Source organism: Rhinolophus sinicus, chromosome 14 (genome assembly GCF_057876585.1).
Source record: "Rhinolophus sinicus isolate RSI-liver-muscle chromosome 14, RSI-T2T, whole genome shotgun sequence".
Taxonomy (NCBI): domain Eukaryota; kingdom Metazoa; phylum Chordata; class Mammalia; order Chiroptera; family Rhinolophidae; genus Rhinolophus; species Rhinolophus sinicus.
In genome coordinates this window covers 45,278,748-45,303,342 of record NC_142514.1, presented here as the reverse complement: position 1 = coordinate 45,303,342, position 24,595 = coordinate 45,278,748, and the positions used below count along the sequence as shown (strand labels likewise).

The 24,595-nt window shown below is 44.7% G+C and overlaps 1 protein-coding gene across 6 annotated transcripts in view; it reads left to right on the top strand.

Moving 5' to 3' along the window:
- Positions 1-24,595, top strand: part of KANK4 (KN motif and ankyrin repeat domains 4) — a 68,242-nt gene that overhangs the window by 20,953 nt on the left and 22,694 nt on the right. Inside the window, exons 2-6 of one of the 6 annotated variants that reach the window (XM_088791167.1) lie at positions 8,802-9,038; positions 9,636-9,834; positions 14,524-14,611; positions 20,693-22,624; positions 23,899-24,010. In XM_088791167.1, coding sequence (XP_088647293.1) covers positions 14,596-14,611; positions 20,693-22,624; positions 23,899-24,010 — 2,060 coding nt within the window. In that variant the 5' untranslated portion in view covers positions 8,802-9,038; positions 9,636-9,834; positions 14,524-14,595. Of the gene's footprint in view, positions 1-8,801; positions 9,043-9,635; positions 9,835-9,857; positions 9,986-14,523; positions 14,612-20,692; positions 22,625-23,898; positions 24,011-24,595 lie in introns of those variants that run through there. The other 5 variants (XM_088791166.1, XM_019731234.3, XM_019731243.3 and 2 more) reach the window with 5 other exon arrangements.

Below are 24,595 nucleotides of genomic sequence, written 5' to 3'. Positions count from 1 at the left end.
ATACTGAGAATAGCAGAGATAGGGGAAAAAAAATTTTAAGACGTTTGCTTTGTGCTAAGAATGCACTTCCCCTTTGATGTATTCCCTAGAGATTGCAGTGAAGGTTTGGATTGCCTCCAATTCATTTTTAACTACTTAACAGCTGTTTCTTTGAACACAACCCTGAGCTAAGGCTGGGCTATGAGGCGACCATCTATACTTGTTTGTACAGGGAGGTCGTGACAGTGTTATCCCGGCGCTGAGTGAAGGTGGAAAAGGACCCAGTAGAGTCAGTGCTTAATTGATGTTGGTGACTATGCCTGTTGGTGTGCATCACACTTTCCCTCTAGCCAGAGGCTGTAGCAAAGATCCCCAACAGGAGGATGCCCAGTTCTCTGGCTCTCTTCACCACCACAGCACCATTACTCCACGTTTAAATGAGCGACGCCAGCCACATTGTTTGTTTTCAAAGAAACGATCACTTTAGTGTCCTCCAATACCACACCGCAGACCAGTGTCATCAGCATGAGGCATATAAAGGAAAGCACGCATCTAGAGCATGGAACCTGGCCTTTGCCTGCTGTATGGTGTGGGCACGTCATTGAGCCTCAGTTCTCCTATTAGTAAATGAAGATAACGTCCGATGTCCTGTTTTGTGTTTCTCTGTTCTCACAGTAGAGAATCAGTAGGACTGATTGAGCACTTGCCACCTGCAAGGCTCTGGGCTGGTGCCCTCAAGGATACCCAGAAGCATGAAAGAGGTGCCTTGACTTGAAAAAGCCCCATAATCTGGCTGGAAGAAAATACGTGAGCATTTTAAAAATGTTTATCTGTTAGCATTACCTAATAAAAGGCTGCCTGTGCTATGCTCCGAGTGCCCAACCGTTTTGTGACATCTTTGAGCTGCTATGGGGGGTGATGCGAATTTTGGAAACACCTTTTCTTAGCGACCTTACCCACACTAAAACAAAACAAAATCCAAACCAGAACAGTGTGTGGCCTTCCTTTGTATTGCCAGATGGTATACTGGCAGCAAACCGCATCTCCTTGAAGGAAAGGTTGAAGTTGATAGAAGTTTCTAGAGCCCTTCTCCTCTCACTGCCCTCTTTCTGGTTCACCTCTGATGATGCCCAGCCTTCCTCTGGCCACATGCTGTTGAGGCTGAGCCCTCATCATCCTTGCTTGACCCACCTCACAAATGCCCGTTCCTCTCTAGACTATGCTTGCTGGAGGGCCAGCTGTGGCCTTGGGAAACAGTAATAAAAAGCCTTCCAAGTTGCCTGAAAAAATTGGAAACATCCCTGGCTCCACCCAGGTATCTGGAGATTACTTATCAGGCTCAGTTTGATTTAATTGAGCTTCCTGAATATGCAGGCTGTGCCAAAAAAAAAAGTCTTCCTCCCAACCCAAAAGGCAGAGACCACCACCCACGCAAGTCCTGAAGTACACCTGCAACCTATATTCTGAAGCCAGGCTGATGCCTGTGAAGGCTTCCGCTGGATTCTGACCAGACAATGATGCTGGGAAAGGAGACATCCTACTGCAGAGGGTGTGTCTGTGTCTACCCTTGAGATGCTTTCACTGAAGTGACCCAGCAGGGAGGAGATCAGGCTGAATTCCTGGGTTTACTTCAAGTTGTGCTTCCCAAACTGTTCTGACTGTGGCCCAGTTCCGCCAAGCAAAAGACCTGGTGACCCATCAAGCCCACTCATTCCCCCTTTCTAGTTGGAAAGAATTTGGTAATAACAAAGGATGAAAAGGGAAGAGAAAAATAATCGAAATGGTTATGCAGCAAATACTCAAGACAGAACAATCAGCAAAAACTCCGAAAAGTAACTCTACAAGTAATATAAATGAATAGAAGAGAAGCAATTAAAAACCAAGCAAATGCTGATGCTGCGTTTGCAATCGAGTGTCATAGTTGCAAACAACAGAACAAATTCTAGCAAGTTTACATAGAAAAGGGACTTATTAAAGTATGTCAAGTCATTCCACCGTCCTCCCTAGAATCTCTTGCCAACAGACCTTCCTTTTCCAGGGCACTGTCTTCTAAATTGAGGCCTGACCTGGGTGCCTCTGCCTGCTGTAAAGGCGGCTGGCACTGTCAATTCTGGTTTCAGCCATAAAGAAGTGGGAATCCTAAGAAAGGAAATAAGCCAAGCATAAGAAAGGTGTTCACAAGGTTCTGGGTAGCCAAAAAAAAGCACAAATTTCTTCTGCATTAATAACAAAGCACCCCTCCTGAGAATGACGGGAATTCCAGCTCTTGGACTAAAGGCATACACAGGAGTTTTGCAGTGTTATTATTTAGTGATGAATGAAGGCTACCCATCTTTGTAGAACAGAGAATTAATATTCTCAGTAAACTCTTATAATGAACTAATTTTTGTTTATAAATGTCCAGGTTATTAACTCTCAAAAACTCACTTATTGTGTTCCTAGTTTCTCATAAAAATGAAATCTCATGTATGGAGTTTCTTTTTGGGGTGATGAAAATGTCCTAAAATTAGATTATGTTTTTTTCAACATATGATGCTGGGAAAACTGAATGTTTATATCCAAAAGAATGAAGGTGGACCTTTATCTTAAACTATATACAAAAATGATTTCTAACTAGATCAGTGTCCTAATGTTAAGAGCTGAAACTAAACTATAAAACTCTTAGAAGAAAACATGGAGGAAAATCTTCATGATGTTGAATTTGGCAATGATTTCATGGATATTATACCGAAGCACAGGCAACAACAAAAAAATATAGATGAGTTGGACTTCACCCTTTGTGTATCAAAGGAGACTGAAGAAAGCAAAAAGGCATCCTACATAATGGGAGAAAATGTCTGCAAACCACATATCTGATTAAGGGTTAATATCTAATATATATATATAAAGAACTCTTATAACTCAACAACAACAAAAAAACATCCCAACTAAAATAATGAGCAAAGGATTTGAATAGACATTTCTCCAAAGAAGATATACAAATGGCTAATAAACATATGAAAAGATGCTCAGCAGTCATTAGTCATTAGGGAAATGCTAATCAAAACCACAATGAGATAACACTTCACACCTACTATACTTACTAGGATGGCTATAATAATTTTTTTTAATGGAAAAAAGTGTTGGCAAAGATATGAAGAAATTGGAACACTTGTGCATTGCTGATGGGAATGTAAAATGATGCAGCTGTTTTGGAAAACAGTTTGGTGGTTCTTCAAAAAGTTAAACATAATTACCATGTAATCTAACAATTTCACTTCTAGGTATATAGATATTTGTACATCAATGTTCATAGCAGCATTATTCACAACAGCCAAAAAGATAGAAGCAACTCAAGTGTCAATTGATAGATAAATGGATAAACAAAATGTGCTACATACATACAATGGAATATTATGCAACCATAAAGAGAAATGAAATTTTATATGTGCTACAACTTAAATGCACCTTAAAAACATGCTAAGTGAAATAAGCCAGACACAGAAGGACAAATATTGTATGATCCCACTTATATGCGGTACCTAGAACAGTCAAATTCATAGAGACAGAAAGTAGGATAGTAACAGGGCTGGGGGCAAGTTATTGTTTAATGGGTTACAGAATTTATATTGGAGATGATGACATAGATTTAGGTAGAGTAGTGGGGATGGTTACAACATTGTGAATGTATTGCCACTGAATTTTAGATTTACAGTGGTTGAAATGGTACATTTTATGTTATATATGTTTACCACAATTTTTAAAATTAGGTTGTGGCAATGTTTGCACTATTCTAAGTATACTACAACTACTGAATTGTACAATTTTTAGGGTAAATTATGTGGTATGTAGTTTATATCTAAATAAAGCTGTTAAAAATATCCTCTCCAGCTCTGTTAGTCTCTATGATACATCCATTCATCCATTTGTTTACCCATTGATTCAACACATTTTTGTTGCGTTCCTACCATGCCAACAGTTAGGAATAGGGTGACAAATAAAACAACACTGTCCTGGCCCTTTTTATTGCTTAAACCTGTGGGTTTTAAAAATTAATCATAGCCAACATTTATTGAGTATTTACTACATACTAAGCACTGACACAGCACTTTACATACCTTGCCTCATGGGGTCCTCACACTGCATACTGAGCTGGGTTCATCTTGAATAAGGAAATTTGCTCAAGGTCACTTAGCTATTTTGCTCAAGGTCACACAGGAAATTTGCTCGAGGTCACCCAGGATTTGAACTGGGTCTGTCTTACCTCAAAGCCCATGCTCTTAACCACTCATCATCGTATATAGCAGCTGAGTTCCAGCCACCTAGATTTGGGTTTTCTTTGGAGACCTGCGCTGAGGCCCACCTGACAGGATGGCTGATGTTGATGTGGTAGTATTGAAGGGAGAGTTAAACATGTAATGGAATGACCTCCAGGAGGGAGTAGGTTTGGAAAATAAGGCTTAAGTCAGTAGAATCTTGCATAATCATTTACAGTAATCATTATAAAGCAATTTTATTTTATCACATAAGTAAGTTGTTATGTGATAGAATTTTAAATACAAAATTAAATTCCTAATCGAATGTATATTATTACATTAATAGCTAATATATTTATTATTGATTGAACACAGACGACATGCCGGCCTCTGTTCTAAGTAGTTGACATGTAGTATCTTTTTTAATCCTCTTGACAGATCCATGACATGTACGGTGCATCATTACTATTCCTACTTAACGAGTGAGGCAGTTGAGGCACTGATCCATTAAGTAATTTGCCCAAGGTTACACACTCAGTGACCGAGCTGGGATTCCAGCCATGGCTGCTTGACTTGGAGCCCAGACTCTTAACCATCATAGAACTTGCTCTTCAGTTATGTTAAGATATGCAAAATAGATAGAGATGAAACTAGCATCGAGATGGTAGGAGTATGGTGATTTTCCCACCTTTTCTCTCCCAGATAATTTATTTTTTATTTTCCAAGAATACATCGTAACAGTGATGAATATTTTCTTTTTTTAAAATTGCAGTTGACATTTAATATTATATTAGTTTCAGCTGTACAGCATAATTGTTTGACACTTATATAACTTACGAAGTGATCTCCCCATAACTTTGGTGTCCACCTAACACCACACATATGAGGTCGGACAATTAAGTTCATGAACTTGTTGCAACGATGTTGACTTTGTTGATGTCAGAGGGATTATTCACTATGAATTTGTACCAACTGGACAAACAGTTAACCAAGTTTACTCTTTGGAAGTGCTGAAAAGGCTGTGTAAAAAAGTTAGATGACCTGAACTTTTCACCAACAATTCATGGCTCTTGCATCAACACAATGCACCAGTTCACACGGCACTGTCTGTGAGGGAGTTTTTAGCCAGTAAACAAATAACTGTATTGGAACACCTTCCCTCCTCACCTGATCTGGCCCCCAGCGACTTCTTTCTTTACCCAAAGATAAAGGAAATATTGAAAGGAAGACATTTTGATGACATTCAGGACATCAAGGGTAATACGATGACAGCTCTGATGGCCATTCCAGAAAAAGAGTTCCAAAATTGCTGTGAAGGGTGGACTAGGCGCTGGCATCGGTGCATAGCTTCCCAAGGGGAGTACTTCGAAGGTGACCGTAGTGATATTCAGCAATGAGGTAACACTTTTTCTAGGATGAGTTCACAAACTTAATTGTCCAACCTCGTAGCCATTACAACATTATTGACTATATTCCCTGTGCTGTCACTAGACCTTTTTCATTTTCTTCCTTCCCTGCTTTATTTTGTTGTATGTGATTTGGAAGTTGCCTATGCACATGCACAGACTAAGCCGATGCCACTGAACACGAAGGCAGCGCAGTGGGAGACCCCCAGCAGCGTGTCGGATGTGCCGCTCCTCCGTTGGCTGCAGCAGCCCCACCTCCGCTGTAGTCGTCTGCGGAGGGTGTGTTCCTTTCTCACACTGTTATCAACACCGAGGATCTTTCTTTTTAAAAAACTTTTTTTCTTATTTGTAGGCGAGTCTGTTGTACCGTGGTTAAGAGCAGAACAGTAACTGGATGCAAGTTTTGGTGCTGATAGTCTCAGTTCCTGGGCGATTGCTCTGAGCCTCAGCTTTGTCCTTGGATAATGGAAATATATTAACCAGTGGTGTTTCTGCTTTTCTGAATTGCCTGCTTATTGCCCCTTCCTCATATGTCTATTGGCATCTTGATTTTTACAGTGTGTTTGAACCAAGGACTAAGAGCTTTCTGGAAGGGTCTAAATGAAGGGAGGAATAAGGAGTGGGGGTGTTTTTCCCTTGTAGCCCTGATGCTTTTCTTTTTCTCCAAGGAGCATTTTTCATGGGTTAGTGCAGCCTCCTCTCTTCCTGCAATGGACCGTTTCCTCCCTGAGAAATTTTCATCTGCTTTAATTTTCATCTTTAGAATCACTGATTCCTCCCTGGACTGCTACACCCACAGGTCTCACACGCACGACTTCTTTCCCCATCCATTTAAGTTGTGTTCTGTCAGAACGGCCATGGCCATAACGGGTCTGCTGTGAGAGGCTCTATTTCAGCAGCGCACACAGCTAACAAAGATGCCTCACCTCAACCTTGTATAATCACACAGACCACAAATAGTTGACCTTCCTGAACAAAGGGCAAAAGCCTAAGGGATCACTTAGATCAAAGGCACATTCTTAAGATAGTTGCACCTCTTCCTTCTTATCTACCACCCATCATGCCTGACTTGGACAATCCACCTTTTTCCCATCATGGGGCAGAAGGGGCAGAAATTGGAGATTTCTAAATTGCAAAAGGAATCAAACCTCTTAGCCAAAGGATTCCTGCCAGAAAAGTTCCTGTGGATAAATGAGTTTGGCCCAGAGAGTTCTCTGGATGGCTTGGCGGTAACATGAAGTTGGCTGCTGATCTTAAGACATATGTCTGAGTGAGGCATTCAGTGGGGATATGCCGGTATCCCACACATGGCAAGGGCCAGAGGCCGTGGAGGGGATTCCCCCAGAGAAGCACAGGCTCCCTTAGAGAAAACTGATGGGGTTTCCCATGAAGACCTTCCCTTCATGTGAGGTCACTGCTGCTTGGACAGCACCAGCATTGATGCTTACATCCCAGTATTCATGTGTCTCCTGCATTCTCCTGCACGCCCAGTTCAGTCTGTGTGGATTAGAACACAGGGTATGAGATTGGGGGACAGAAAATCTGACCATGGACTTAAATGAGTGTTCTGGGTAAGTTAGAAAAGACAAGAGAATCTCGCTCTCCTTCTCTTAGAGACATAGGCGGTCAGCACAGAGTCTGCCTCAGCATCTCTACAGGACCCAGAAAACTGGAAATGCTACTTGTCTTCAGAAAGAGGTCTGAAGAAGGTGTGTGTGTGGGCGCGCGTGCGCATGTGTGTAAGTGTGTGGTGCCTTTTTTTTTCCTGTGGGTCTTCTGTCCCGTCATCCGAGGCAAGCGGATCAGTGGCACTGCTGAGGGTATTTCCTTCCCTCATTTGACCACATTTTAAAATCTGATGGAGCCTATTGTAAAAGCAGAGGCGCTCCATTGGCATTTATTGGAGTGTCTTGAGAGGTCAACTGTGTTTAGAGCCATTGGTATTGTGGATAAGGTCAGTTTCACAAACTTTGTGGAGCCTCTAGCCTGTGATGCTGGGTCAGGGAGACAGACACAGAGGCGGCAATTACGGTGATACCTGCTGCCGGAGAGGGCAGACTGGGGCAGTGGAAGCAGGAAGGCTGACTATTACACTTAGAGGGAATACTGAGAGGTGGGAACTGGCCAGTATTCCTGGAAGAGTGTTAGATCTTGGAGAAAGGCACAGCTCTGGAAGTAAGCCTCTCACCTCTTTATCTTGGATAAGCAAGATATTTGGGAGAAGAATTTGGGGAGAGGAAAAGAGAGTGCTTATCTTTGTCACATAGGTAAATCAGAGGGACAGAGGGGGTGGCTGGAAAGTCATGGGACCTGGTAACATGGATAGCTTTCTTTTACTCTGCTTCTTGATGAAATGTCGTATGTCTCCAGCCATTCTCCAGCCAATTTGAAGGAGACAGTCAATGATCATCTTAACTATATCAGGACTTTGCTCTTCAGTATATATTTTTTTCATATAGCCTCAGAGTTCAAGGTATATATTTGTGATTTTTAAAAAAAATTTTGATGATTTGGTCTTTGCACTCAGTTAACACAGATAAATACTTTTAGCAGTTGAGAAAAGTGAATGTTGGTGTTCAATGGCCTTGCCCGTCACGTCATCCCATGCCCTTTGATAAGCCTCTCAACCTCTCTCTTGAGCACGATGCTATAGAATCTTCCAAGAAAAGTAAGCAATGTGATCCAGAATAGTGGGAAGAACCCAGAGTCCTACCCCAGGAATCTTCATTTTCATCCAGTTCACTCTTGGGTGAACCAAGGGAAGTAACTTAGACTGTCTCTGATTTTCTTCACTTATACAGTGGGGTGCTCATCCCTGGCCGCTGCCTTAAGCTGCCGTGAGGATAAGTGGGACCCGGGATGTGAAGTGCTTTTCGAGTGTACTGGCTGGATGCAGGCAGCATTTCAGGGTGACACTCAGCTCTGGCATCAATGTCAGCGTGGGTTAGACAGGAATCTGCCCTCGCCTTTGAAAGCACATCTCGACAGGTAGTATCCGTGAGGGTCAGAACGGCTTCGACATGTCTCGCTGACGAAGCGTCATTTCCTAGGACAGCCTCATCTGGCTAGAGCTATGGGGGGTCAAGTGTACTAGGTCCCTGTAAATCTGAGCTTGCATACGGGAGCCCAAAGATGTCCTGACCCCTTTTCTGACTGCACCCACCCCCTCTATCTCCTTCAGGTGCAGTAGTGGTACTGGGTTTTGTGAGCCTGGAGCCTCTGTGCCCACACCTCATACCCGCCTCTGCTCCAAAGAGCTGAGGCTGCAGTGGGCTGGCTGGACTCTTCACAGCGCCTGCCTGGGACACAGACCTTCTTCCTCTGCAGCTGCCTTCTCCCGGCTCCGGCACCCGCCCCTCTGAAGTCACTGATCTGCTGCGCTCCAGTTGGAAACCCTGCCAGGTGCTGGATCCTTACAGTAGGTACTTCCTTGCTTTTCTCTTTCTGCCAGAATTGGGTGCGTTTCAGTGCTTGGGGCAGCCGACTGGTAGAGAGAGTCAGTAAGCAGGAGCTGCCAGTCTGGCTCCGGAGACTCACTGGTCATTATTTCTGTCTCCTGCTTTGCCCCACAGACTTCCACTCACTGAATAAGCAGGATAGCAAGAGTTCTGGGAGTTGCTCACAGAAGCGTCCCACAGTTGTGGGACCCTACGAGGTGGGTGGGGGAGGAAGTTCCCAAAGCAGAGCCAGGAAGAAGGAGATGCATTGCTGGAGGGTTTCATCTCCTAAGAGAGCTGTGTCCTCATTAGGGGTATTTTATTAATGAGCCACACCAGCTGCAGGGGGGAAGGAGGAAAGGCATAGTTGATTATGACCTCCAGATGAGCACCTAATCTGGGGGAGGCCGGGGAGGAAGTTGTGTGCTGTTTCGGTGTCTTTAGATGTGTCCTTCTGAAGTGATAGCAGCTCTAGGAAGTAACTTTCCATCTGAAGGATTTGAGCTTTCTTCCTCTTTTGGCAAGTATCAGCTCATTGAGCATTGAATTTCTTCCTGACCCCACTCCCCTCTTCCCAGGAGCGAAAAGGAAGTCAGTATTTGCTTTTCCAGCAAGGTCACAGATCACCTGACCAAATCCTTTAACCGCTGGGAAGCCAGTAACGCTGTGCTGAACTCACGACCAATCAGCTCTGGTCCAGCAGCCCGAACCTAGCTTTCTGGGAGGAGACGACTCCTCTTGCTCCAGGCTATGGCAGGGGGAGGATGTCAAAGGAAGGTAATGTGGCCACGGCTTTCCTTGTGACAGTTTTCTGTTCTTCATGAAGCTCTTGATTCAGCTGCTGCAATGCAGGCAAAAATGACAAGCACTCGCAGAAAAATGTGGGAATGGAGTTAATGAGATTGTGTTAATGTGTCATTTATTGAGCGTAAGTTATCTCTTTGTTTCCTGGGTTGGTAGGAAGTGAGCCAGCCAACTGGAGAACTCGGCAGAATCTTTTTCAGGAGTGCATCTCACCTCCCTGGGAGTCTGGGCTGCAGCCCTCTCAGTGGTTAAGCAGCTAAGCAGTGCTGTCAGACGCCCCCTGCTTCTTAGCACAGGGGACATTTACACTTGGAGGTGCTGGGGCGTAGAATGGGAAACTGGAAGCTCCCATCATTTTGGCAGGATCAGTATGAGGTATTGGTAATTTTTTCTCTTTCGGAAAGAACGCTTTGTCTTTGCGAGTGGTCGAGCGTGGATTGACAGGGTCGCTGTTTGGTGTGCTACCTTGCTAAATATTTGACTTTGTAAGGTTCAATTCTCCAAGAATTCTCATGGCAATAAGGCTGTGCTTTGAGCCAAGCTTTCTTTTCAAGGAAATCCAAGGTGCTATTTATTTTGGCATGCAGCCTGTTCTGGGATGAAATACAGCATTTTTATTATTGCAGAATAAAGAGAGGTTTGAAGAGAACAAAAGTACAGAACTAGGTTTCAGTTTCAGAACTAAGTAAAGCAAGGTTTCTTTGAATTTGGATTTGAGGTTAGAAATGAGATTGAAATGGCATCATAAAAGGAATAAATGTGGAGAGGGAGAGGGTGTGAGTATATACTACAGGAATTGGGCCGAACTGGGAAAATCTATGCTCCCAGGTATGGACTCTGCTGGAACCGTTTCTAAAGTGGCCTGGTTGTTACACAGGGGGCTGTCACTGCTGTCTGCCAGTGACTGTCTCTTGGTGGATTTTGAAGGGGCAGCCTCAGTCCCCACCTCTTCACTGCCCATTGGCTTTGAGAAGCAGTGTGGAGTGATGGAATCACACCAACTCTCCTGCCCCTAATTAACTGGGTAACTGCATGGGCCACGTGGCCTCTTTGTGCCTTTGTTTCCTTATTTGTAACTTGGAGATGATACCCTGGTCTGAATGTCTGTCACGGGTTAAGGTACAGGGAGGGTGGCGAGTCGGGAGAGACAGAAAGGTGTCCTGTAGGAATTCTGACCTTCGCAAGCTTACAGATTGGTAGGGGAGGAGAGATCGAGAGAGATAAACTATGTATACTCAAAACATCCAGAATAGTGAGCTAATGAGAGGTTGAAATCTAATTTGGCATCCTTGATCCTGGGATAGGCCATAAACAAATGAAAAGTTACATAACAACACCAGGTGTTACAAGGTTCTGAACACTGAGGTATAACTTAATAGAGCAAGTAGTAAATTGTTTTATGTCAAAATTTTAAATGTTCCAGAAGGTTACAAAATTCCATTTTAGAGGGGAATTCTGTCCAACAGTTATTTTTCAGATTCTGTTGTATTGCAAAGTAGCATGTGTTGATGTGGCAATTATTCCTCAATTCCACTCCCCTAACCACATCAAACATCTACCCACTCAAAGAAACCCCCCTTAGCTAAATTCCAAGATTTCTGCCATAAGGATCATGTGCCAAAGTGGTGAAGCCTCGGGTGGCTGGGGACTGGAAATGGCATGCTGTGGGCATGACAGTTCCCTGTTTTCCTTCCTGTGTTTACAGCCCCTTAGAGGAAAAGCGTGGTGAGCACTCTTCTTCAGAGAGTTGGGTGTCAGCTCCATTTCATTTCTGGAGCCTTGAAATGGTTAATTTTTGTAAAATTCAAGTCTAAGAGAACTATTAGAAGTCTCTATAGAGTTCTTTTCAATAAAACTTGACCTACTATGTGCTGCATAATTATGTGAAACCCTTTGATCTCAGATACGAAGGGCTGAATCCTAACTCTAACCAAAAGCAGTGAGTGTGATTGAACTCTCTGCAGTGATGGTGAAAGTTGGTGCAGCCAAAGGCCCACTCGCACCCAGGTAGCCCCCACTGGCTTCGAGGAGCCTTATTGCTTGGTGTCCAGCCCTGGAGAAGCAGATTGCACCTTTGTCCAGGTGGCCTCATAAGAGAGCAGTTCTCGTTCTTTATACTCGGAAGGCGGTTCATGTACACTTGTGGGAGAAGCAGAGAAGCATGAGAGTCAGGAACATTTCCCCCTACTAAAAGAGCTAGGAATCAGGCTGGCTTATACAGGTGGACAAATGTTTACAGATCACTGCTGTTCCCACCACAGGCTTGGAATTGGCTAGGCTTGAGGTCAAATTCTGTTCCAACACTTGCTTGCTATGTGCCTGTGGGCAGGGAGGACTGTAAACTCTCTCAGCCTCAGTCTCCCTATCTGAATAATGGAGACAATAATAATCTTCTTGGGGTTAGGTAGCAGATTGCATGAGATCATTCAATTATGTCCAGTGCTCCGTGCTCTGCCTATTTCTCAGTAACGTTATGGGGTGGGGGCAAGAGGAGGGCAGAAGGGAGAGACAGGCCGAGGGGCCAAGCTAGGGTTTGCGTCCTGACCCGTTTCCTCCCCACACTTCATGTTGACGCTGCCGCCGATCCTCTCCTGCCTGCCAGCCTCTGGGAGGCACCACCCCTGACTGACAACTGCAGACCTGCTGAATTGAGATTGGCAGCAGTGTCCTCTACCTGGGAACCTTCTCTTTCTTTCATTTTTCTAAAATTATATTTATTTTTTAAATTGAGATATAATGAGCATGGAACCTATTATGTTAGTTTTAGGTGTGCAACATAATGATTTTCTATGCGTCTATATTGTGAAATCATTATCACAGTAAGTTTAGTTAGCACCTATCACCGCACATAGTTACAAATGTTTTTTCTCATGATGAGAACTGTTAAGATTACTGTCTTAGCGACTTTCAAATATACAATACAATAGTATTAACTGTAGTTACTATGCTGTACACTACATCCCCAGGACTTAATTATCTTATAACTGGAAATTTGTACCTTTTGACCCCCTTCACCTATTTCACCCATTCCCCCACCCCCCAGCTCTGGCAACCACCAAACTGTTCTCTGTATCTATGAGTCCAGTTTTGTTTGTTTTTAGACTCCACATATAAATGAGATCATACAGTATTTATCTTCCTCTTTCTGACTTACTGCATTTAGCATAATGCCTTCAAGGTCCATTCGTGTTGTCACAAATGGCAAGGTTTCCTTCTTTTTTATGGCTGACCATTGTTCCACTGGGTATATGTGTACCACATTTTCTTTATCCCTTCAGCTGTCAGTGGACATTTGGGTTGTTTCAGAACCTTCTCTTTCCAACAAGGGTGACCCTCCGTCACCCCAAGTTAGAACCTCCTTATCCCTGACCTCTACTGCAGCTGTATGCCACCCCCAAACTAGGTAAGAGGTACCCAGTGTTGGTTCCTCCTGCAAGGATGTCTTTGCCTATGGAAACGCTGCTTGCGCTTCTGGCCTCTGTCACACCTGCATAGGGAAAGGTCCCTCTGGCAGCGGCGTGGGAGGAGCTGTGTTTTGGAGGAGCCAAGGCAGGAGCCGGGTGATAACTTTGAAGGCAGTTGCCGTGCTCATACAAAGAGGGAACATAAAACATACTGTCGGGTGAACTTTAGCCGTCCTCTTATTTGGCAGGCCTGATAGTTCCCAGCTCTCTTCTCCAGTTTACTTGTTTGTTCCCCATTGTTTCCATCTGGGTTGCTGGAGGCCACCCCTCATCCTTCTCTCTCCCAGTTTCCCCCAACCCTTCCGTCATCCCTGGTACACTTCTCTGTTCTGAGTTCATTGTCAAGCACATTGAAATTCCTAAAACAACCCCCTTTCCACTGCTGATATGCCACAGATAATTCATTATTCTGATGTGTATGGAGTTACAATCACAAAAGAACAAAACAAAACCACCATTTCTTGGGTGATTTATTGTAATGGGGCAGAAGGCAAGTTGTTTACCATTTGAAGAAAGAGTCCTAGGAATGGATTACACTTTGGGGAAAATTTATGATCAAACTTCAAGGTACCCTAATTTAGAGTCAGCACAGTATGCTGCTTGAATAGTTACTGCTGTCTTCTGGCCACCTAGGCTGAACTTCCTTAGTTCTGCTCATGGCTGGAAATCACCTCTAAGTATTGGCTCCTAGTCAGTACTTGGAATTATTTCATCTTTGTCTTGAATATGATTGGGATGTCATAGATCATTTGTAGGTGCTGTGATTCCAGCTTTTTTACCAAATGGATTATAATTGTTTTATCTTGATGGGGGTGAGTAGATATCAGCTCTTGACATTATGCAAAGAACACTGTGTTGGTTATCAGAGCCCTGGGTCTGGTCTAGCTCCTTCACTAACACGCTGGGAGGCTTTGCACTGAGCAGTTAACTTCTGAGCCTCCGTTTCCTCATCTGCCAAGTGAGAGAGTTGAACCAAATGCTTCCTTTGGAGTCAACTATTGCTAACATTCCAGGAAGAGACATCCAAGTTTGGCCTCTAGGAGTGCAGACAGGCTTTTAATCTCCTTTGGAGAGCTATAAGCTCATGGGTGCCCCTGGGAGAAAGGCAGGGATGGGTGTTACGTTCTTTGGTGCTATGTTCCCTCCATACTTATTCTAACTCTAATGAGACTCTCCACTTTTCTATTCTTTCTTTCAGAGCTGTCTGACAAATTTTACAAACTTCTCAGATGAAGAGTGCCTGAGAGACTGACGGTCAGCATTCCCTGCGATGGAGAAGACAGATGGTAGGCAGGTTGCTTTGTATTCCTGGGTCTAACGTGAGCATTTGGTTGGAAAAGGATTGTTATTATAAATCCTGGAAATAGCCTGCTGGAAACATTCCCCAAACAGGCGGTGCTGGGAGACCCAAACCATGTATTTCAAGTATGAACACAGAAGATGGTAGGGAATGAGAATGAAGCCTTATGTTTATATCGGAGTTGTATAATTTTTGGAATATTTTCTCATCTCTTCCAAGCACCAAGAAAGGAGCAGGATGCTCTCACTTATTACCCTCATTTTAGACATGAGTAACTTGAAGTCTAAAAGAGAGGCACAATATGGTAAAATTCATATCTGTGTGATTTTTCCAAATCATTTAACTTCTCTGAGCCTCAGTCCCCCTCATGTATCAGTTAGCGTTGCTGTGTAACAAATCACTCAAAATGTATTGATTTAAAATAAAGATATTTATTATTTCTCAAAAGATTCCGTACGTTTGGGCTGGGCCATTATTCTGGTCTAGGCCAGCTTGACTGACTTTTGCTGGGCTCATGTATCTATGGTCTTCTGGATGACTTTGCCAGATGGTTTAGAATGGCCACACTCAAATGCCTGGTGGTTGACTCCATGTCACCTGGGGCACTGGTGATGATTTGGCCATGCATCTCTCCTTGTCCCCATGCTAGCTGGGGGGTTGTTCACGTGGTGGCAGAAGGGTTCCAAGCACAACGACAGCAGATAAACCCTCGCGTGCAAGTGATTTTCAAGTCTGCCTATGTCATATTTGTTATTGACCCACTGGCCAAAACAAGTCACAAAGCTAATTCCAGGGTTAGTGTAGAAAGGAAATACCCATGGGTGGGGTCTAATTGTAGCTATTTTTGCGAATAGTCTACCACACCTCGTCCATAAACAGGTATTAATACCTACTTCACAGGGGCGGTAAAGGACTAAATGAGATAATCCATGCAAGATTGTTGAGTAATAACCACCTAGCATAACGAATCTCGCAGTGAATGTTCCCCAGGAAACTTGTCGAAGGTCATAGACTAGACCCAATCTTCTGACTTCTAATGAAATACTTTTTTCAGATCACCAAATGTCAAGAAACAGGAGAGCCTATAATCCCCCTTGAATCACATGGCCCTTCACTGGTGTGGGACTTAGGGACCAGACAGCAGCTCCAGCCCTGCTTCTTCCTTCTTTCCAAATGCAATCACCATATATTTCAAGAGTCTGCCTTTCTCCCCATAGCTGCCTTTTCAGTGCATCCCTGGATGTGGTCGCACAGAACACCAGCTAATTCCCTGAATGCCCCGGGGGCCTGTCACTCCTGCCTGCCTCATTTGTCTCTGCTCAGCATCCTCAGACTGCTGCTCTTCTCGTGATTAACCACAACTAGCTCAAGAAAGGCACCCCTCCCTTCAGGAACACGCATCTCACAAAGTAAAGGCAGAAGAGGGAAAGCCTTCCGCTGCTGCCTTGGCCTTTTAAAGAGGCTCATTTAATTCCCCTTCTTACTGGCTGTATTTTTGGCCACTTCTCTCTAATTTCTGTTTTTTGGATTTCCTTCAGAAAATGTGTAGAGACTTTCGGCCTTTTTCTCTCTCACTTTAAATGCACTTTGTCTCTTAAGATAATTACTGTGGCACCGCCTTCTTCCCTTGTCCCTTTCTAGTCCCCTTTCTCATGTCTGTGTAACTCTTGGGCTCATGACTGTGTTTAAAGGGGTCCCGTGACCTGGTGTGCTTTCAGAGACTCTGTAGGGATTTCTAGGTAGCTCTGAGTCTTACATATCTTAACTTTTTCTTCTTCCCTGACTCATTTTCCCACTATCTTCAGAATCATTTTCTTGGACTCTCATACCCTCTTGAGACTGTAGTCCTAATGCAGAGTTAAAAATTCCAAGGAGACAGCATATTCTTAGCAAATCCTTCCGTGCCCCACTCAGTACCAGCCTATGCTTTCCAGTTTGTTTGTGGAGTTCCTGTGCCATGTTCTCTTACCGAATTAGTGCTAACAATCACAATAACTTACAAGTTAGTTATTAGTATTGCCACATTCCAAATGAAGAAATTGAGGCACAGGGGAATTAAATAATTTATCCAGAATCACAGAGGTAGGCGATTACAGAGCCAGGATTCAAATCCAGCCTGTTTGGCTATGTGTTGGTTTATTTGATCTAAAGTTCATTTTGAGCAGAGTCAGTCCTCCTAATTAATTCTTGCCTGGGCCTCATGCCCAGAATTCTGAGCTCCTGCATACCTGTCACCAAGTAGAATTAAGAGGAGCAGGGCTTAATGTGACTGTAGGTCTCCGAGCTATCAAATCAAGTTCCCTCGTTCAAGGTCCAGCATTCCTCTTGCACTGGGAGAAAGAGAAGGAATGCAGAGTGGTGGGTGGCAAGCACGGCAGCACAATGGGTCACTGGTTGTGTGTATCTGTGTATATGTCTATGTGTGTCTGTCTGGATGTATGTGTCTTTGTGATACGCCATAGTGCTAGCTTAGGAAAGCATCTATTAAACCCATCATTGTGGATAACTTCTCAGTCTCACAGACTCCTTTGGTTCCCCTCAAGCTCCCTTGTGGAAGATTTGCCTTTGAATCTCCTGTTTCTTATTTGATGCTATTATTGTATTTGTGCTCTGGACCTGCTCCCAGAGGTCGCTGGGTAAATCAGTGCATTTCTACTGAATGGAGACAAAAAGAAGAGAAGTAATGCAGCCTCTCCTTTAGGAGAGATCTTCGCCTTCTGGGTCAGACATCTGCTCTCCACTTAACTTTAGACAATATCTCCTCTCAGATTTGGCCTGTCCCTGTAATCCAGGAGGCTGGTGAGTGGACCAGCAGGCCTAAGAGTATAACTGAGAGCAGCTTGAAAAAGTAACAGAGCAATTGCTCTCATTTACTGAAACTACCAGTGTGCCTCTTTGTGGGAAAGCAGGTTGATAAAAAAAATTGTGTGGGGGGGATGGAAATTTATTTGGAGTTCTTTGGGTGCTGGAGGAATGTTTGTTCTTTATTCACCTGGAGTCCAGGTTTCTGCCACAGAAGCTCTGGAACCCAATAAGGACCATCCCAGGTATTAGCACCAATGCTTCATTCTGTTCCCTGCTGCAGTTGTGACATAATTACCCACAGGCCCTATGGCTTTACTTGGCATTAAGGCTAGGAGGCTCTATTATGTCAGTGCTTATGAGTTCAGCCTTCATGTATGGCTTTGTTTAGCTCTTTGGAGATAAAGCTACTTCCCTAAACACAGAGGGTCACCTAACAAGCACGTGACATCAACCAGAAGGAGAAATCAAACTGGCAGGTGGGAAGAGCTCAGCCCCAATATGTCATCACCTTTAGGGGAAAAGCAGACCCAAACGTGCCCCAGGTAACACCATGATTTGCACCTTTTCTTTAACTTGACCCTTTCCCTCCAATGCCTTTGGCTTCTTTCATGTTGACCATATTAGCAGTCTCCCAACTTGTCTTCAGGTTTCTGGTTTGTCCTTTTTCTGATCCTCTGCAAGAATGCTCTCTGTGAAATTACATTTTACCAAGCCATTTCCTTGTGTAAAACCCTTCAATGACTCCCATTACCTAGAGAATAAAGCCAAAGACTATCAGTGTGCATACAAGTTGCTCCACGATCTGGTTTTTGTTGACCTTTCAATTTTCTACTTCTCACCCTTCCCTACCACACCTTAAGTTCCAGTCGTATCAATTGCATTTACAAAACTCTGAATTACTGTGGAATTTCCTACCTCCATGCCTTTGCATCTTCTCTGACATATATCTAGAATCTGTCCTAGCTATCTATTGCTGCATAACAAACCAACCCAAAACTTAGTTGCTTAAATCAATCATGTATTATTAGCACAGGCTCAGCTGAGAAGTTCTCACTTGGGGTCCCTCCTGTTGTTGAAGTAAGATGATGGCTGAAGCCAGAATCATCTGATGGCTTGTTTACTCATGGGCTGGCACCTGGGCCAGGATGGCTGAACCAGCTCAAGCTGGCTAAGCATTTTTTCCTGTCTCCACATGACCCTCTATGGGGTTATTTGGGCTTCCTCACACCATGGCCATTACAGAACTCCTTACATGGCATCTAGTTTCCTAATGAATGTGCATTCCAAGAGACCCAGGTGGAACTAAGAGGCTTCTTATGACCTTACTTTGGAATTCTGTCAGCATCATTTCTGCCATTTTCTGTTGGTCAAAGCAGTCACAGTCCAGCCTAGATTCAAAGGAGTGGAGAAATAGACTCCACCTCTCAATTTGGGATTCCATTGCCTGTCTAGAGAAGGTAGGAATTGATGGTGGCCATCTTGGGAATGAACCGTTATAATGTCATTTTACCCTCGTGGTCTGCCAAATTGTTATTTGTTTTTTTAATGCCCAGTCATGTCACTTTTGTGAAGTCACCCCTGTTCTACCAAGATGGAAGTAACCTCTAAGTCTGAGAACATTATTCTGGAGAAACTGGGAAAATAGGAAGGAAGACTGTTCTTTGAGTGTGTGTCAGTTACCATCGTTGCCACATTGCATGGTATTTGTTGGTGTTTCTCCTACTTGACCATACATTTTTTTGAGGCTGGGTCTATATATACCTGATTTATCTCTGTGTCTTTAGGATCTAGCTTAGCAACCAACACATAGGTGCTCAATAAATAGTGATTGCGGTAAGTAAATTGAATTATTGCTATTGTAATTTTGTCCTCAGGGCCTATTACTCTTAGAACCGAGCACTCAGTCACAAAGAATTTGTGGAGCCCCTCCTATGTACCCAGCATATCAGCTTCCATTATGGGGCTTCAGTTCTCTATATTTTGGGCTTCCACAAATAAATATAATATTGAGCATGTATTGAATGTTTATCACATGCTGGGTGTTGTTCTAAGCACTTTACATGTATTAATTAACCAGTCCTCCCATTAACCTCATTTTACCTATTATTAGTCCCATCTTATAGATGCTAAGACACAGGAAGGCTAAGTAATTGCCCCAAGGTCACAGAGCTGAGATATAGACCAGGCCCCAGAGTCTATGTTCTTGGCCTCTGTGCTCCACTGATGTTCTCTCCTGAGCTCAGCATATTCACAGCATGATTAGCAGAATGTCACAGAGATAATAAGGGATGTCACATGAGGAACATCAAAGGAACAAAGACTATTTAATCTGAAGAAGCTACTTGGAGACAAGTCCCTCTGGACTCAACTACTTGAATGACTGACTTATCTCAGTGTCCTCAACTGGAGTCAAGATCAGTGGTGCCTTGGTGTGATGGAGAACTTTCTGATGTCCCCGGATAATTTGGGCTGCCCCGAAAACTCATGAGTCCCACATCTCTTGGAGGATGTATGCCAATGTCTCTTTTGACATTCATTGTCCTTTTTCCCTCACCACCTTTTTTTCCACTCTATGAAAAATGTGGTATTTCCTTACTGGGCATGAGTTTTTAAAAGTGAAATTCATGTTTGTTAAGCACTGAGCAGTCTTCAGGTGGAAAAGAGGATGGGCTGTGTGTGATTATGTGTTCCAATTCTGTCTGTTAGTACCTAGAGGTTCCGACATCTGTGGAAGCTTAAATAATGTAGAAAGCATAGCTCCTTGATGTCTCTGGCTTTCCCAAGGTTTACTAGCACCTATTTGAATAATGAAAGGTTATTTTTTTAATGTTGAGACAATTATGTACCTCATCCTTCAAAACCCTCCATATTCGTAATTGCCAATTAGTACCCTGATTTGGCAAATTCCTGGACACTTCAGTTCAGCAATTACATGTCTCAAATCCAGTAAAACAGTATGAGACTATTTCATTTTGCGGGTCTGCAGGCAGATTCCACAGTAGCAACTGAGACGACCTACTGCAAATTGGAAACTATTCCCTCTACCTATTTCCTTGCAGACATTGGCTAAGTACACATTGATTTAATAACATGGTTTCTGAGCACAGCCAAAAGACTGTGAGCATCTCAGCATAATTTAGAGGCTGGAACATTTAGAAGTCTCACATGAGAGCCTTAAGTCAGAATCACAGATATTAGGCCTCACCACCCTGTAATTCTTATTAACAGTATGTTTCTTTTTTCACATGTCTATGTCTCCCAGCCAAAAACCAGGCCTCTCAGGGGGATGAAGAGAAAGACTCTCCAAAGAGCCACCCCTACTCCGTGGAGACCCCATATGGATTTCATCTAGATCTGGACTTCCTCAAGTATGTGGATGACATTGAGAAGGGACACACCATCAAGAGAATACCTATCCACAGAAGGGCCAAGCAGGCCAAGTTTAGCACTTTGCCTCGAAACTTCAGCCTTCCCGACAGTGGGACTCGCCCCCATGCTACTCTTTCCCACCAAAACTGGTCCCCAGTGGTGCTGAGGAAGGTGTCGCTCGGGACAGAGGAGCGAGCTCAGTCACTGCCGTTTGGTGATCACCCCCAAGCCTCCTCCAGTGGGAGTGAGGTGAGCTATCACAGGAAAGCCCTATTGGCGGAGACCGCCAGACACCTGGAGGCTGCTGCTCCCCGGGAGGCCGAGCTCGCCTCCGGGAGTGGACGGCCCCAACTGTTGAGAGCATCCAGCATGCCAGCCACACTGCTGCAAGCCAGAGCCTCAGAGGACCCCAGCCTAAATTCGGGTCCCCCTACACCTCCTGCTCTCCCTCCACTTCAGGGCGAAGACAGTGTCTGCGATGGCATTTTTGACCCCGCAGAAGGGTTTTCAGGTTTTCACAACTCCACCCCGCGAGCAGCAACCCAACCAAAAAGCAGAGAGTTTGGAGACCTGGTGCCAGGGATTCCGGAGCTGGTCCAGGAGGCGGCTGAGCCTCCAGAGGGTGAAAAAGAGGCTCCACATCACTTCTCTCTCCCAAGTCCTGCTTTCTCATCCCAGACTGCACTTGCAGTTCTAGAGGCTGTAGAGGACGAACATGAAACCAGAGAAGCGGAGGTGGTGGTCACTCCTGGCTCCCCAGCACCAAGCCTCCCACCTCTGCCATCACCCATTCCAGAGAATGAGCTCCCTTTAGGAGAAATCGAGCTCAGCATCAGCGAGATCCCACCCCCACCACCGGTAGAGGTAGACGTGAGGAGCATCGGCGTCCGGGTCACGGAAGAAAGTCTGGGCCTCACCACGATGGATCCTGGCAGCATCTCTAGCCTCAAGCAGCAACTCTCAGACCTTGAGGGAGAGTTGTCTGGAAGAACTGAAGAACTGGCCCAGGTCAGAGCTGCCCTCCAGCAGCAAGAGGAGGAAATCAAGGCTAGGGAGGGAAGGATTCAAGAGCTAGAGTGCACTGTTGCTCAACTGACAGAAAAGCTTAGCCACGAGAACACCAAAGACACTCAGGGCCAAACGGACGCCATGATCAATACTGACCCTCTCCACGGACTCTTGACCAGGGAGTTGTGTGACAAGAGCATTGGGGTCAACCTTCTGAGCAGCACAGAATCTGAAAGCTGGAGGGCCAGAGGAGAGGAGAATGGCCTCCTCTGTGGGCAGGACAGTCACGAACAGGGGGATCAGAGCCCAGCAGAATTTGTGCCACCATCCCAGTTGTCACTGCCACAGGGACCCAAGGTGGTCCTCACCTCCTCATTGCATAGCTGCCTCTCCACTGAGCTCAGGATTGAAGAAGCAGGCTCTGAGCCAGAGGGAGACCCTCAGGTGGGAGCCAAGGGTCTGGTCAAGGGAGCAGGTGGCTCTTCCTGGAGCAGTGACATAAAGACGCCCCCAGCAGGGAAGGAGGAGGCCAGTTCAGAACTCCCTGGGAAGGAATGCCCAGGAAGGCCACCGAGCTCACCCACAGATGCCACTATTGGCCAATATGTTAAGAAGATCCAGGAGCTCCTGCAGGAGCAGTGGAGCTGTCTGGAGCACGGGTACCCAGAGCTGGCCAGTGCCATCAAGCAGCCCGCCTCCAAGCTCAGCAGCATCCAGCGCCAGCTCCTGAGCTCCCTCAACCTGCTGCTGTCTGCCTACTCAGCCCAGACTCCACCCCAGAAGGAGTCCCCAGCCCCCCCATCCTCCCCAGCAATGGGTAAATATGGTGGCTGAGACAGAGAACCATTTCTCCTTTATGTGACAAGTATAATGGAAATGAGTTTTAATTGCATGCATATGTTTTTAAAAGATTTAAGCACTCCAGGAACCCAGTGTAATAAAAACTGATTATGTAACAGGGGAGGCTCTGTGCCCCTCCCCGTGTCCTTGCTCTAAGGTTAGGATTGACTGCAGGGCCACCATGTGCAGCTGTACAGGTATAGCACAGGGCATGGAGATGCCAGCCAGGGAGGGTGCACTGGAACTTAAATCTAGCCCACTCTTCACTTGCCAAGCCTGCAGCACTCTTTCCACCCAGAGTGGTACCTATTTCTCGTTTGCACTCCACAAAGGCAAGGTCTATGGTGAACAATGGCCCTGGCTGTGTGTGCTCTAAACCTGGGCCTCCCTTCATGGTTTCCTGAGTTCTTGCATTCCTGAGGTCCTCTCTGGTTCTTGCGCATTAGAGGTTTTCTCTAGCCTAGTTTTGGAGGAACATTATATTGAGATCTGAAATATTTTGCTGAATATTTTCTTTGTGCGTGTGAGAGAGAGGGAGGAAGGGAGGTTGTGTGATACTCACATGTGGAAATCGACCCTTTGGCTGAGTCGTACTTCCTCTTGTAACAGATCATACACTGTTGAGCAAAGTGGAACCATGTTTTGCTTTGCTCAATGAGCAGTGCGCGAGTCTGCTTGCTGCCTCAGGTTGCAAATTGGCTGCTTTCTTATTATTTCAGTGCTAGTTCTAGTCTTGCCCATTGGGAAATGCTTCATGTATCTCTGAGCACAGCCAAAGAAGACTTGTGTTCTTGCTCATGTGTCTTCTGTGGCTACGCCACATCACAAAGTGTCAACTGGCAGAGGTGGGAGCGGAAATGGGACCAGGAGTCATGTGAACTAAGTTCTGCACTTAGAACTAAATAACGCCTGCTCTGCCATTCACCAAGCGAGGCTGAGCCTTAGATTTCCCAGCTGCAAGATGGGGACAGTAATGGCACCCACACCACATGGCTCTTCTGAAAGCGTGCTCCCACGATCATCCACAAATGGAGGGGCTTTGTGACCAGGCACAGTTCCACTGGCACTGACCAGAAGGCTGGGCCTCCTCAAAGACCCTCAAAATATTACATTTACATTATCTAGGTCTCTGTTCCTTTCTACCTTTTCACACACCTTCAACCTGTATCCCCTCAAAGCAAGAGTCTTGGTTTTGCTACATTCTGGGGCACCACTAAAATCATTCTAACCTGTGATGTTGTGTCTGCCTAGAGATCTCCCCGTCGACCAGCCTTAAATCCATAATGAAAAAGAAAGACTATGGCTTCCGTGCAGGAGGTAATGGGACCAAAAAGAACCTTCAGTTTGTTGGGGTTAACGGTGGGTAAGCATCGCTCGTGAAGCCCAGACTGCCCTCCATACTACCTATTCCACTGTTATCCTTAGCACTCTCTTTTCCTGGGGGAAACCATCTGGTTTTCATTCTTCTTCAAGGGAATTAATCTCAACAGCCCTTTAAAACTCTGTCTCGGGTTTGCATGTGTTTGGCTTCTTGCCAGCTATGGTGGTCTGTTGGATTCTGTGCTTTTAATATGTCTTAGCTTTAGTGTCCCCTGGGGCCAGGATTCCAGGTGGCTTCTGGGAGTTTATGGGGAGGCGGGCACATGGGCTCTTCAAGGAAGACGTTTAATCTGAACCACAACACTGAAACTAAAACTCTTAATTTGTTGAACTTCAAATTTCATCCATTTAATTTTTTTCTTCCTTTTACTAACTGCAAACCAAACCAATGTTTTTTAGGATGAAGAAAAACAACCAATGTCTGTTGACTCAGAACATGATGCAAACCTTGTATACAGAGGGTGCCAAAGAAATGTATACACATTTTAAAAAAGGAAAACTGTATTAAAATTGTAATACTCCACATATACCCATAACAAAAGATGAATACAAGTCACATTTAACTTCT